The following is a 13,870-nucleotide window of genomic DNA, read 5'->3' on the forward strand; positions in this document are numbered from 1 at the left end:
TCTCTTAAAATCACAAGTGTGTCAAAATTGCAAACAGACCCCTGTATCTCCCAGTTTCCAAGACAGCACGTCACCCAGGGATCGCTGGCATCATAGCAACCCAACATTGATGAGTAGTAGGCACCATAGATGTCCAACAATTTTTTACTACATAAATAAATGACTTTTATCGGGGACTTTGTAAATCACTTTGGCAGAGCTGAAAGCTGACAAGGAACCATTCCTGCTTCACCCACAGGGAAGCCAGAACACAGCAGCACCGAGCATCTCAACCCGTGTTGCAAAGTGGTCCAGATTCTACCCTCACCACACGCGACATAATGCATACATAAGGCCACTGAAAGCTGCTGTAAAGTGCAAGAGAGCTGGAGCTATTGTCAGTGATAAACCCACCTCTTCCCCAAGGCACCGTGGAGTCATTTATTCAATGCACTTCCCAGTGCCCCAAAGTCTGTTTCTCCAAGGAGGCTATCAGGCACTTCCCCTCCACCACTCAGCCTCGAAGTGCTGCCCTCCGTTTGGTGCCTTTCTCCTTTGGCTGTATGTGTGTGTGTATACTCATTTAGCACAGGCTTAGGCTGCGTGCACCGAAGTCGGGCTGGGTGGCTGGAGATGGGTAAAAGTTGGCTACCGAGCCTTTGGCCATGGAGAGGAATGTGAGCTTAAACCTTTCTCCATGGCATGCAAAAAAGCTGAGTGGTGCTTGGTTTGAGTCCCAGGGCACGTGTCACAGCAAGGTGGTTGTGGTGGCCGCACCGATTGCACGACCCACAGCAAAGGGCCCTTTGGGGCTGAGCTGGGTCTGGGCTGAGCCCTGTGAGCTGTGTGTGCTGTTCCTTCCACATGCCCATCCCGCAGGCGAGCAGTGCTCTGGCTGTGAAGCAGGCGTGCCCCCTGCACTGTCACTAACCACACCTGGGGCTGGCACTAAATCATCTCTCAAGATGTTTAGGACTGAAGGGACCTGTTTGGAGATACTAACAGACATCACTCTGCGCCGCTGACAGCGGTGGGAAGACAATTACTCTTCCATGTGCAGTTCCTGAACCTCTTTCCCTTTGCTATAAAAGACTGTTCTATTTATTTATTAGCCTCTTGGTAGGCGTACATTGTGCTGAGCAGTTTCACAGTCCTTAATGCACAGCCCCAGATGTTGAACCATTTATGGTATATGATGACCATTTCTTGCAGTGAAAGAAAAATGTGATGCTCCATCTGGAAGCAACCCAGAGATGGGAGACCTGGGCTGCAGGTCCTATGGGAGAGCCAAATGCTGATGAATCGGGTGTTATGGGGAGCAGAGGTCTAGGTCTGCATGGTGCCAAAGGGTCAGAAAAAGGATGGAGCCTTAAAGAAGCATCTCAGGAGCCTATCTCAGCAGTCCACCACGTGTGGGGAGCCTGCAAAATGCCCGCTGTGCCACAGGAGATCCCTACAGCAAACGGGTGGCATGTGCCTTCCAGATGACTTCTCTGTGGGTGAGCTACAGCAGTCTGATTGCCAGGAGTGCTTGGAGAGCCCCTGCCAGCAGCTGGCCTGGCAGAGGTGGTCAGAGGGGAGTCAAGGCTTTGGGGCAAGCCCACTGATGTCTTCCTCTACTCTGCCTTGTGTTTGTCACTCTTCTCTTCTTCCATGGCCAGGATGCGTTCACGCTCTTTGATCAGCTGCACTCCACAGTATGTGATGAACCAGATGGACAAGGTGCTGACAGGGAAACCTGGAAGGTGGAGGGAGACACGGTCACCTTGGTGCGTGCTTGCCTTATTGGGCCAACTCTTCTCTGGCACCTCTGCCCCTCAGGTGGGCATGGGAGGTCCCACAGCTCATGGCTAAAGTTGTTTTCCTTTGTGGATCCAAACCAACAGCTTCACAGAGAGAGGAGAGAAATCCCCAGGGGCAGATTTTGGATGGAGAAGTGCCCGAACCCACGAGGGCATCATGGGCCACATTTACCATTATGGGAACATGCTGGAGTTTTGCTTTGAGCTCTCCCTGACCCCCAGACCTGCTTTGCTTGTAGAGTTCAGACTTGGTAGTTGGCTTTGTGCCCAAGCAACCTGCCAGCACTCATCCTTATTCAGCACTGCATCCTTCTGGAAGCTTTGGACTCTGCTGACACTGAGGGTTGACCTAGGCTTAGTCCCATCCCTACGTACAAACACGTTTTTGTCACCTTGGTAAGTAACAAGAGCTGGGAGGACACCTTCTACTTAGGAAGGGTCCATGGACATTTGTAACAACAAGATGGGTATCCACAGCAGATAGGTGACACAGGCTTTGTACCTGCTAAAACAGGACCTCTGCAATGAATAACTCAACCCACAAAAGCCAGCTAGCTCAGCGGGCAGGCACTTCGGGCACATGGAGCCCAGCGCGTCACATTATCCATTTCCTAAGCCAGCCCCATCCCAGAGAGGGCTGGAGGACATGGATTCCAGGTGGCTATTTATACCATGAGTTGCTTGAGAAGAATCCAAAATAGTGCCAGCTTCTGCCGACAAGAAAGCGTAGCTAATTTGGTTCATAAGGAGCCTAGCAGCATAAGGATTTGTACCCATCACCTTCAGGTTGGCACAGGAAGAGCTACTAAAGAAAAGGGAAATGAAATAGGACAAGCAAATCCCTTTCCCCATCAAAGGGATCATTTTGCATCCAGGGACTCAGCCCAGTTGGGAGAGGTCCCAGACTGCAACTTCTGCACTGCTGCAAATCACAGCATTAGGCTGTACAGGGAGGTGTGCAAACACATCTGGAAGGCAGCTCACACCTCAAAGAACTCGCATGAATCATAGAATCATAGAATCACTAAGGCTGAAAAGACCAATAAGATCATCCAGTCCGGTCATCAACCCAGATGGGAGCTAAGAAATCTATATTTTTACGTCTTTCACAAGAATGGACGTGGCTGGGAGCAGACGTGTAACGAGGCAATGGCCAGGCTGCTTTGGACACAGGAGGGCTTGGCAGCCCTGCACCCCATATCCACCCACCAGGACGGGGACTCCTCAATGGGGAAGGCCAGTGGCACCTTACCTGTCACGAGGAGTCTCTTGGTGACCAGCAATGCAAACTCCAGACTGTTGAGGGCTAGGATGTTGTAGAGCACGATGGCCCAGAAATTCGCTGCCCCAAAAGCTGCCCTAATCCGCCGAGACATGGCCGCTGACATTTTGGCCTACGTAGGAGAGAGGAACAGAGAGTGAGGGAAAATGGGGAAGCAAGGACAGGTTGCTGGTCCAACAGCAGCCAAAATCCATCAGGATGGTACACGTGGCTTCATGCTAATTGCGGTGGCTGGGTACTCCCCTCTTCATCTGTTGCCATTCCTCGAGGCAGATGGATGTTGCTGTTTGCTGGGATTATTATTAGCCCTATGTCCCAGTCACCCCCAGCTCCCCAGGAGCGGGGAAGTGGTTTATTGCAATCTTTTAAGAGCACGATGCATCCCCAGGCCACTTAGTGCTGAGAGTCGCAGTGCCGGGGGGAGGGAGGGAGGGAGATTTCACTGCCTGTGGGTGCCATAATCTGATCAGAAGTTCAATGAGCAGAGTGAGCAGGAGGATTGTTCTCCCACGTTTTTATTCAAAAGGGGCATTGACTGAATTGGTGGAGGACCTCCAGGCTTTGGTTTGGGCAAAGCCAATAAACAACAAAATTGTTCCCAAAATGGAGTTTTTTCCAACTATGTCTCTGAAGCATCTTGGTGCCAAACAAAGATGGGGCACTAAGCTACTAAGCTTTGGAGTGGTTGGAAAACATTTCATTCTAAGTATTTCCTTTTATCAGAAGTCAGATCAAAAGCACTCAGAATGCCAACGTGTTTCACAGAACAAGAAAAGCAAATGATTTCTGTATGGAAATGGATAAACATTTCCCTATGGACAGACCTCAGATTTGGAATCCATCTGTGCTATTTCAGTGCCCTGCTGGAGCTGCAGACCTGGTGCTCTTAGAATTCTTTTCTCTTTGAAAGCTCCATCCTCTGCCTAAATTTCCCCTGAAGCATCACAGGGGTGGGTGGGGATTTGCTCTAGGTGGGTAACATCCTGCAGGAAATTAAAGGACAAAGAGCACCAGGACTGTTCTTCTTTTGCATAATCATGCTTGTATCAAAGAAAGGCTTATGTTGGAAGGGACCTTAAAGAACATTGAGCTCCCACCCCCTGCCATGGGCTGGGTGCCCCCCACCAGCTCAGGCTGCCCAGAGCCCCATCCAACCTGGCCTTAAACGCCTCCAAGGATGGGGCACCCACAGCTCTCTGGGCAGTACCTGAACATAATGTTGATAAAGGCTGTAGGAAAGTACTGCAGGAAGCCTGGACATGGAGCTGCATGGCATCACCGGGGATGTTGCTCTTCAGCTCAGCTGAATGGATTTCATTTGTCTAAAGAAATGTGAGCTCCCTACGCTCATAGGTGCTCCTAGGAGCAGAATTTGACCCCAGGCCCTCCAACCTCCTCCCACCTGATCACAGCGCATCTGCTCACCTCCAGTTTGGAGAGGGGCTCCCACTGGAAGAATTTCTGCACCCAGAGCTCAAAGTTGAGGCCAAAACAGTTGAAGACAGACCAGATGTAAACAATCTCACAGGGTCCCAACCACAGAGTGGTGACAGCAAAGGTGGCAATGGTGGCCATGAGCTCTTTCATGATGTTGTCGTGGTTCTCTCCAATGTGGTCATACACATACCTAATGGTCAATGAAAGTGATTGGTGCTCCCCATAGTCAAGGAAAACTCCTCCCATGTTTGCCCACTACGTCCTCCTCACAAACATGTCAGTCTGGAGTGCTCCAGTGAGAAAGGGAGGATATTTTGGCTGACACGTTCTACCAATAAATGGATTGTTGCTGCAGTCCAGCTAACTCATGGTTCACGTTCTTTATAAAACTAGAGGTTCTTAAGGAACAAATACCACCCTTTTTCTCTCCTGCAGGTGAAAGGTTGATAAGATGTGGGGATCTGTAGAGCTGCAGGCTGTCCCAGCCTTGCTGGACACAGCGTTTCAGCACAGTGCAGCCACCACCTTCAGAACAGGTTTGCTGCTTTGCCCTGACGGCTGAAGAGAAATGAAGGGCTGAGGGATCTGTACATGGAGATCAGGCCATCCTTCTTATCCAGGAGATGCAAGACCTGGGTTCAATTCTCGTTTCTTCCTAACAAAATATGAACCTGACTCTTCCTCCTTTGAGGGAACAGTAAACTCATTGGACTGAGAGAAGAACTGGGTGGGCAGTTGTACTTTGTTTTGATTAATTCAATGGTCTTTGGGATAAACAGACGAAATCTGACTGCGTGAGATTCACCCAGAAGTGAGGGCTTCCCATCTTTGGGGTGAACAGTATTTAATACATCACTGCTGTATAATGAAGGAGAAAACCCCAAAATAGACAAGAGATGGTTGAGTAGACACTTACTTGCACAGCCAGTCGTTGATCCCTCTGTCAAAATGCCTACAATACAGATGGCAAAAAGCATGTTAGAACACGTGGGCTAATGACACCTTTCCAACTAGAGAAGGTGCCTGGTCCCCCAGCAAGGTTTACTTTGAACCTCATTCACAGTAGTTCTCCATGCTCCTTCCCTGAGTAAGCCCTGCTGCTGTGTGATCCCACTAACCTCCCTCCCTACCATTGCTCCCTGCCCAAGAATATTTCCTTAGGCTACAGCCAGGTCTAGTCTGTAATTTCAATACAGTCAACCTATAGGCCAGCTGCTCAGAAGCACAGCTCAGACCTTCTCATCTCCATGCTCATTTTTTTAGGGCCAAACATGCTGCCTTCCTTCAGTGACATACATGGGGTACTCACGTTTCTGCGAAGACGTAGAGCATGGTGATGCATTTTGGGGGCTGGGGTGGGTCCAAGTGGTCCAGTCTGGCAATAGTGTTGATGACCCCAAACATGACAGCAGCTTTGACCCAGTCGTACACCAAATTGGAGTAGGCCAAGCCAGCTGGAGCAAAAACAGAAGTCAAAACAGTGAAGAGGATGGGCTTTAGTCTGGGGGCACAGTGCCACCTGAGCTCCCACAGTCACACATGAGCTCCCACTGTGGATGAGGTAGATCTGGCTGATGTGGTCAGCCTGCACAGCTCCATCTGGAGTAACATATATGCTTGATCAGGACATCCAGGTCTCTTAGGACACCCTAAATCAATGCTGGAGCCATCATAGCTTCATTACGATTTTCTCCTGGCCTCCAGGTGCCACTCTACAGAGACATGGGGCTGCTCTAGTCCCTGGTTGCCCTGTGTGGATGTCACATACTCTGTGGCATCTCCAATTCTGCCACTGGACATTCACTTGGGGAGCCGAAGTCTTCCACCCGGCTGCCAGCTGAGCGCTGGCATGCTACCACTACTCATCCAGGGAGTTTGGCTTCTGGAAACCCCTGGTTCAGACCTGCTCAGAGCAGAGCCAACTTTAAATGGAGATCAGGTTTCCCTGGATCTTGTCCATTTAAATAAATGCTGATTTTTAAATTTTATTTTCTTTTATAATCTATAACCCATCTAGGCCCTTATTGCAGTGTTTGACTGCTCTGTGAAGAATAATTCCTCACATTCAGTCATACTTTGTCTTGATGTTTGCTCAGTAGGTTTGCTTACCCTGTACCAGCCTCCAAGAAGGGCCCACGTTTCTCTACCACCCTCTGCAGGGCAGCCAAATACAACAGCTACAACTGCCCTGAGCTGCTTCCTTCCAACCCATGCTCCAGCCCTGGGGTCGTTCCAACAGCTCACAAAACCCTTGCTTTAATACCCGAAATGGGTGAGCACCTGTGAAGGCATTGAAGGCACCAGATTTGCCTCTTGCAACAACATGGAGCTGATTTTACAGGTGCTGAGCTCCCTTTTGGTCCATACAAAGGCAACGGGAACAGCAGGGAGCTCAGTGGGAAGAAGGGGGACTCTACTCAAATATGTCCAACACAGTGCACTGTTGAGTCTTCCTAATGGAGTAGGATGGAGATCTGAATCACCCGCCACTGCCTTGAAGCTAAGCACAAGGGTGAGAGCATCCCTCCATGACCACTCACCCAAGGACCAGTCCGAGAGGCGGTTCACGAACTTCAGGTCAGAAGGGAGGGTGAGGATGTAGAAGAAGTGGAAGAAGATGTCCACAGCGATGATGGCCCCCACATGGAGGAGGGCGTGGACCCGAATGTTCCTCATCTCGTCATCTTTGCGGCGCAGATCTCGGGTGGTCACCTGCCAGGATGGCAAAGCAGGAAGGGGCTGAGCTGGGAGCAGGGTGGGAAGCAGGACTGGAGAAACATTCAGGATCCAAACAGGGACTCAATTTAGGAATTTAGGGACTCCTTTAGGAATCACACCATGACATACATTGTCCAAATCCCCGTTGCTTAAAGAAGACCCAAGAGACATATCCACAAGAAGAAGAAACGTCATCGATGGGGTGAACACCATAACCAGGGAGATGGAGTTCAGAATCTCTCCTCGGGGACATGCTTAAGAAGTCACTTTAGCTTCAGGTTGACCTTTGCATAGGTCTCTAAGTGTGAGTGTTAGATGGTGTTTTTGCAGTAGAAAACCTCTAGCACTAAGGTATAAGCCTTTACTCAGCTTCCTTACACGATGGCTGCAGGGTTTTCTGTTCACAACGAGCTGTTGAGGTAGAGCTTCATACAGGTTAGAGTGAGGCTTTATTTCAGGCACCTGGCACAGTTTCATTACTTCTTCTGTCTTTAAAGCAGCTCCCTTCACTTTGTCACTGGCAATTCCATTTCCCCATGCTCCCAAAGAGTCTCCTTTTTGATGTACCCTTATATGTTGGTGGGCATGGTGGGGATGGGTTGGGGTTGGACTAGATGATCTTAGTGGTCTTTTCCAACCTTTATGATTCTACGATTCTATGTACTACAGCAATTTCTTCGGGTAGTATCAGGTTTTCCAAAACCTGTCTAATCAATTCTTCATGGGCCAATATAATACATTACGGTCTTCGTCTGGTAGTTTGAGATACCATTTCGTTGTCTTCTGTGCCTATGCTTCTATCCATAACCTACAATATACAATTAAACCTAAACATTCTTGCAACTCCTCCTTTGTTCTGGGCAGAGGGAGCTGCACAATTCCCCAAATCCTTTGCCTGATTGGAAATAACTGATTTTGAGTGATTCTCTCATAAGGGAGAGCAAGTGATCATAGCCATCCCATCTACAGGATGCCACAGCTTGTAGGAAAAGACATCCACATGCTGGCAGCAAAGCTGGTCCCAGCTGGAAGCCCTACCCAGGACAGGTGGGCCTTTGGGCTGTGGTCATCTGGGAGGAGGAGGAGGAGAAGGAGGAGGAGGAGGAGGAGGAGGAGGAGGATGGCTGGTGGGCTCTGGAGCTTCTGCTGCAGATGTCTGTTGTAAGTGAGAAAGACAGCTGCTCAAGGGGCCATCTCGAATCAGTTGGGAGCTCTCGAAGGGACTTTCCTCTCTGTGGCACCCTATACAGACACGGCCTCTGGAAGCTGTAATTTCTCTGGATGTTGTAGTACAAAAATCATCAGAGCAAGCTGTTAGGATTACACTGGGCAGACTGATGACCTCGCTTCCCTGCGTTGCCGTAAGAATTGCTGCTGTATTCAAAATCCTCTTATGTTCATGACTTTCCCTTTATTCCCGGTGAGAGGTGGGAGTTCTCTCAAAGCAATCTGCATGCTGCCACACCAGCCCTGCCGTCAGAACCAGATGATTCCTGAGAATTAAAGCCTTTGCCAGATTTTCTCATTTCTGTTATATGCCAAGTGCTTTAAGGACACAAAAAGGCCACTGAGCTGGAGAAGAAAGCAGGAGAGGTCATAGGGACTGGGTCTCTGTCCCCAACACTTCCAGCCCCACAGAAGCGAGGTTGTTCTGCTCCTCTCAGTAACAGAGACAACCTGAGAGAGACTGGCCAAGCCATGGTTGGATACTAGGAAAAATTTATTCTCTGGAAGAGTGGTAATGCATTGGCACAGGCTGCCCAGGGAGGTGGTGGAGTCATCATCCCTGGAGGTGTTCCAGAACCGTGGAGATGTGGAACTGAGGGACATGGTCAGTGGGCATGGTGGGGTGGGCTGGGGTTGGACTTGAGGATCTCAGGAGGTCTTTTCTGGCCTGAATGGTTCTGTGAATCTGCAGAGTCCCACTGCAGATGGGACTGGGGGATGCAAGGTGAAAGGGCCCCTCCAGGATGCAGCACCAATAGGAGCCAAGGAGACATTCCCCAGCTAGGCCATTCACGCCAGTCTGGGGAAAGGACTCAATCTGTCTGCCTCTATAATTACTATTGGGTAATTAGGAACTAGCTCTACCATTAGCTGCGGGGCAAGCAGTGCAGGGTGGCATCAAGCCAGGAGGTGGCAGTGGTGTCCAGGCCAAGGCAGGTCCCCCTGGCTGTGGGGTGCGAAAAGGGTTGAACTCTCTCACTGTGCCTTGGGGACAGGGTTTTATGCAGCAGAGGAGGGGACTGCCCATTAAGTGGCTATAAACATCCCAATCTGGGACTATGTGGAAGGAGCAGGAAACAAAGAGACTCTTACGTCACCTGTAGGGTGATGGGAGCTCATGTCTTGCAGGCACCACAAGTCTAATGTCCTGATCTGTATACACCTGACAGCGTCATTAGGAGCAACACGGAAACACCTGGGCTGTGTTCTCTTCTGAATTCATGAAAGAATTTCTGGAATGTTCTTGCATCCAGATGTCAAATAGAGCCCAAAAGATATTAAAAGTAATCATTGTCTAAAATGAAGCAGAGGTGAGGGTAGTAATCATTAGCTGGGCTTCCTGGCACATCAACAGGCTGTACCAGTTTACTTGGATAACCAAGGCTGATCACTGGTGTAGAAGGATCCCAGGACTGGAAAAGTAGTTGCTTAATCTTTGGATGTGAAAGAACCCAGATGCTGGCAGCCCAGGGGTCTGCTGTTTGGAGTCCACCCTTCACAAAGCCCTCTTGGCTGTGTACAATACATGAGATGTCCTGGTGCCCCAAGTCTTTTCATCTGGATCAGAGGAAGCGTCAGGACACAGGCTGCCAAAACACAACACTGAAAGTGCCCAACAAACAAGGGCATGAGTTGAGCCCTCCCGTCCTCAATCCCAACATGGCACTTTCACCACAACAAAGTCCTCCTTCCTGTGCTGGTGAGGGAAAACGGACAAAAAGCCAAAAGGGAAGGTGAAAAACCCATCAGTTTTCACCCCTTACCAAAAAACACAGCACCGTTGTGCAGCCTGGGCCATGGCCATGGACTACATGACATCCACGAGCGCTTGCTCCTTCACTACGGCCAACAGTGGGGATTTGTAGACCTCCAGTTCATGCAGATCAACTCAAAGAGGCCATGGGGACACTCACCTGGGTGTGAAACTGGTCAAACGTCATGACGGGCCCGAAGAAGAAGAAGGGAAGGTAGAAGTTGTACTTGAGGAGGTCGAAGATGGAGAAGATGCCCTCCTTCCTCTCGGAGCTCTCGAGCGCGAAGCTCATGCAGCGCATGATGGTGAAGCCGCTTCCTCCGTAGAAAAGGACATCTTGAAGATCAAAAGCTCCTGTTACAAACCCGCTCTGGGTGAGAAACGGACAGTTACCACCAGGCATGCGGCGTCATTTCGGTGCTCCCTCAATTCGCAGAAGACATGCACGCTGGGGGCAGCTGGCAAAGCCCCTGATTACGCTCTGGCAATCATCCCTGCAGCTAATGAGCACTGCTGTTGGAAGGAGAAAGCCAGGGCTCCATTTTCAGCCTGGCTCCTACATCCCAGAAGAGCAGAAGGTCCACTTAGCCAACATGGCCCACAGCCACTTGGTGAAGATGTGGTTGTTTTCTGGGATGGGAATGTCACCTTGACCCGGGGCAGAGCCCTCCCCAGAGGGAGGAGGGAAGCAGCAGAAGCCCAGTGGAGAGGCAGGAACACACTTCAAGAGGTGATGATGGGCAGGGATGGGCAGTAGCACCCTTTAGAGTGACTGCTTGGCTTTATAATGTTCTCCCTGGGTTTCTCCCCACCCACTACTGAGAGAAAGTCTTTAACAGGACAAGTAGGCATGAGCATCTCTGAAACCCTCCCAGCGCTGCATGGCGGGTGGGGAAACTGAGGTGTGGGGGAAGAACATACCTTACCTGGGGTCACCCGACAAACTGCTGCCTAAGCAGCAAGGAGGAAACCACCAGAATATGACAGCCCCTGTGGAACCTTTCCTGAGCTTGGTGGCACAACGGTCCCCTGCTCTCACACCCTGCATGAGCTGTCATAGGGCCAGGAAAAGGATTCGGGGTCTGGGGACACCCAAGGAGGTAAACTCAAGGAGAGGGATGGGAGACAGAGGGGAGGCCCAGGATGGCACCTACCTGCCAGGAGCTGAAGGGCTCCAGCTTGATGGAGGCGAGGCAGCAGAGCCCGGCCACGTAGCAGAGCCACTTCTGCTTGGCCAGCGCCACGGAGTAGAGGATGAGGCAGTGGGAAAGGATGATCATCAGGTAGGCAAGCCCCATGCTGCCCAGCACAGCCAGCATCCCGTACAGCATGTACACCACGGCCCGGTGCTGCGAGGGGAAACCATCAGTGGGGTGGCAGCCCCCAGCCCGCCCTCCTCCCCACTGTCCTGCAGCATCCCCCCCTGCCTGCCAGGTCAACCCACTGCTTTTAACCCAGCCCTGACTCACTCACCTGCGGCACCGTCATGGAGCACACCTTGGCAAAGAGGACATGTCCCGAGAGGGTGAAGATGATGACGTTCCTGAAGGAGGTGAACCACATCACCCACTCGAAGTCGGCCACGTCCTGCGGAGGCAGAATCAGCTGTTTTACGGTCCCCAGCCTCCACGTCCCCACCCCATCACCCATTTCAAGAGGAAAGCACAATGGATGTGGAAGCCCTTTCTTCCCAGTTTCCACCCCAAGGCTGCCGAGCACTTTAGCTGTGTCATAAAACCCAGGGAGTGACATGTACATCTCTCAGTGAACGCAAACCAGAACATCCTCTGTGCTGCAGGGCTACCATTTCCCCGATTGCATCCACCACTTTCTTAAGGGAGAAAATACACGAGGACTTTTCAGAAGTGTCCATGGCAGAACAAGAGCTCTGCTTCTTCCTCTTACCATCTTCCTGCCGAAGTAGTGCCAGCCTGGCTTGATGCCATCCCGAAAGGCCTTCCTGTTCATGCTGTCTGCAGAAGAACCAGAGTTACGGGGAGAAGGGTTCAGGGTGGATAATAGGAACAACTTGTTCTCTGTAAGAGAGGTGCTGCACTGGCACAGGCTGCCCAGGGGAGTGCTGGGGTCACTGCACCTGGAGGTGTTGCAGAGCCGTGGGGATGTGGCACTGAGGGACATAGTGGGCATGGTGGGTGTGGGGTGGGCCTGGGGATCTTGAAGGTCTATTCCAACCATAGTGATTCTATGAAGAATGGCTGTGGGGACAGGAGCAAAGAGGGAGCTACATTTTGGCAAAGCAAGGAGCCTTCCTCACCATGAGGATGAGCCACGGGGGCCCAAACACCAGCAGCCCCTTCCTGAAAGTGCCCATTTCCCATGGAAAACCAGGAGTCAACCATTCCCACGTGGGTTCCCACTTGGAGGGGTACATTTTTCAGGTGTTTTTCTCTGCTTCTAGGCAAAAGAGCCATTGGGAAGCAACACTGTGTGGGCAGGCGGGTGGCATGCTCAGGGCAGTGGCTGGAGAGCCATGGAAATGGGGCCACGTGGGCAACCAGGCTGAAAGCAGAGGATGTTAAATCCCTTTGGATCCACTCTAAAGTACTCCCAAGTTATTATCTGCAAAAACAATTGAAGCCACGATGTTGATAAGGATGTTGCATCCTTCCTCCTTGCTGGAGGGGAGGGACACAATGGGGGATGTTACCTCTGGATGCCTCGAAGATACCACTGCTGCTGTACAGCACGGCACAGGTCACAGTGAGAGCGTAGAAGCCCAGCTCGTGGCTGGGCAGCATCGTCTTAACCCCCATAGCTGCGGGTTATAGGTGGATGTAGGGGATCCAGACCTGGGAAAGGAGAGGGAATAAAGCCTGAGGTAAGGGCTCAGCCACCCCAACAAATACCCTAAATTACTGCTGGTCCTCAGCCACCCCACTTGGCAAGCTCCTGTGTAGGCTGGTAGAAGAAGAGGAGCAAACAGCACCAGCTGAGCACCAGGGGAGCCCCAGACCCACCCAGGATTTGGGCTCATGCCCGTCCTGGGGTCTGGATGGGGGTTCCTCCTGCATCACCCCTTGCTTCAGGGTGGGATGCAGGGTGGAGCCCAAAGGTGCAGTGCTGGAGGGGATGCAGAGGGATGCTCCCATTCCCCTTCCCCGCCCACTGCCCGCATTCTGCAGGGTTCTTTGCCTTGCCTTGAGCTCTCAGCATGTGCATGTGTGCTAGGGGGTGTTCCCAAAGCCCTAGGCTAATTACTCCTGCCAGCGCTAATTAACCCCGGCACTGCAACGCTTTCCCACCCCAACCTTCCGTAGCTTCCGCGGGTCGTCAGCTGCCCAAATCCTGGTGGGGTTGGGGGGGAGGGGAGGGTGCAGCAGGGCTGGGAACGGTGGGGGGTCCTGTCCCTGTCCCCTCGGTGCCACCTCACCCCGCGGTGGCAGTGCCGCCCCTTGCCCTGCCAGCATCCCCTGATCAGCAGAGCTCCGCGTTTGGGCAGCAATTAAAAGCGAACCCACATCTGCAGTGCAAAGCTGCGGGCTGGATTTGGGGTCAGCAGGCATTGCGGAGCCGGGGGGGGGCACGCTGCCATCGCTCTGCAGTCCCTGTGCGGCGGGAGGGCACCGGGGGATGCGGCTTTAAAGAGCTTTTATCCCTTTTTCGTGCTTCTCAAGGCTTTTATTTGCTTGCTTATTTATTTGCATTAAGGCG

The 13,870-nt window shown here is 51.6% G+C and overlaps 1 protein-coding gene across 1 annotated transcript in view; it reads right to left on the bottom strand.

Annotated features, from left to right (window-relative positions):
* Nucleotides 127-13,870, bottom strand: part of HHATL (hedgehog acyltransferase-like) — a gene marked incomplete in the record, with an annotated part of 16,071 nt that continues 2,327 nt past the window's right edge. Inside the window, 11 exon segments of the mRNA XM_021388129.1 lie at nucleotides 127-1,717; nucleotides 3,034-3,175; nucleotides 4,489-4,690; nucleotides 5,417-5,452; nucleotides 5,810-5,954; nucleotides 7,041-7,212; nucleotides 10,359-10,568; nucleotides 11,353-11,547; nucleotides 11,672-11,785; nucleotides 12,104-12,171; nucleotides 12,867-13,008. Coding sequence (XP_021243804.1) covers nucleotides 1,596-1,717; nucleotides 3,034-3,175; nucleotides 4,489-4,690; nucleotides 5,417-5,452; nucleotides 5,810-5,954; nucleotides 7,041-7,212; nucleotides 10,359-10,568; nucleotides 11,353-11,547; nucleotides 11,672-11,785; nucleotides 12,104-12,171; nucleotides 12,867-12,972 — 1,512 coding nt within the window.

Source organism: Numida meleagris, chromosome 2 (assembly GCF_002078875.1).
Source record: "Numida meleagris isolate 19003 breed g44 Domestic line chromosome 2, NumMel1.0, whole genome shotgun sequence".
Classification (NCBI taxonomy): domain Eukaryota; kingdom Metazoa; phylum Chordata; class Aves; order Galliformes; family Numididae; genus Numida; species Numida meleagris.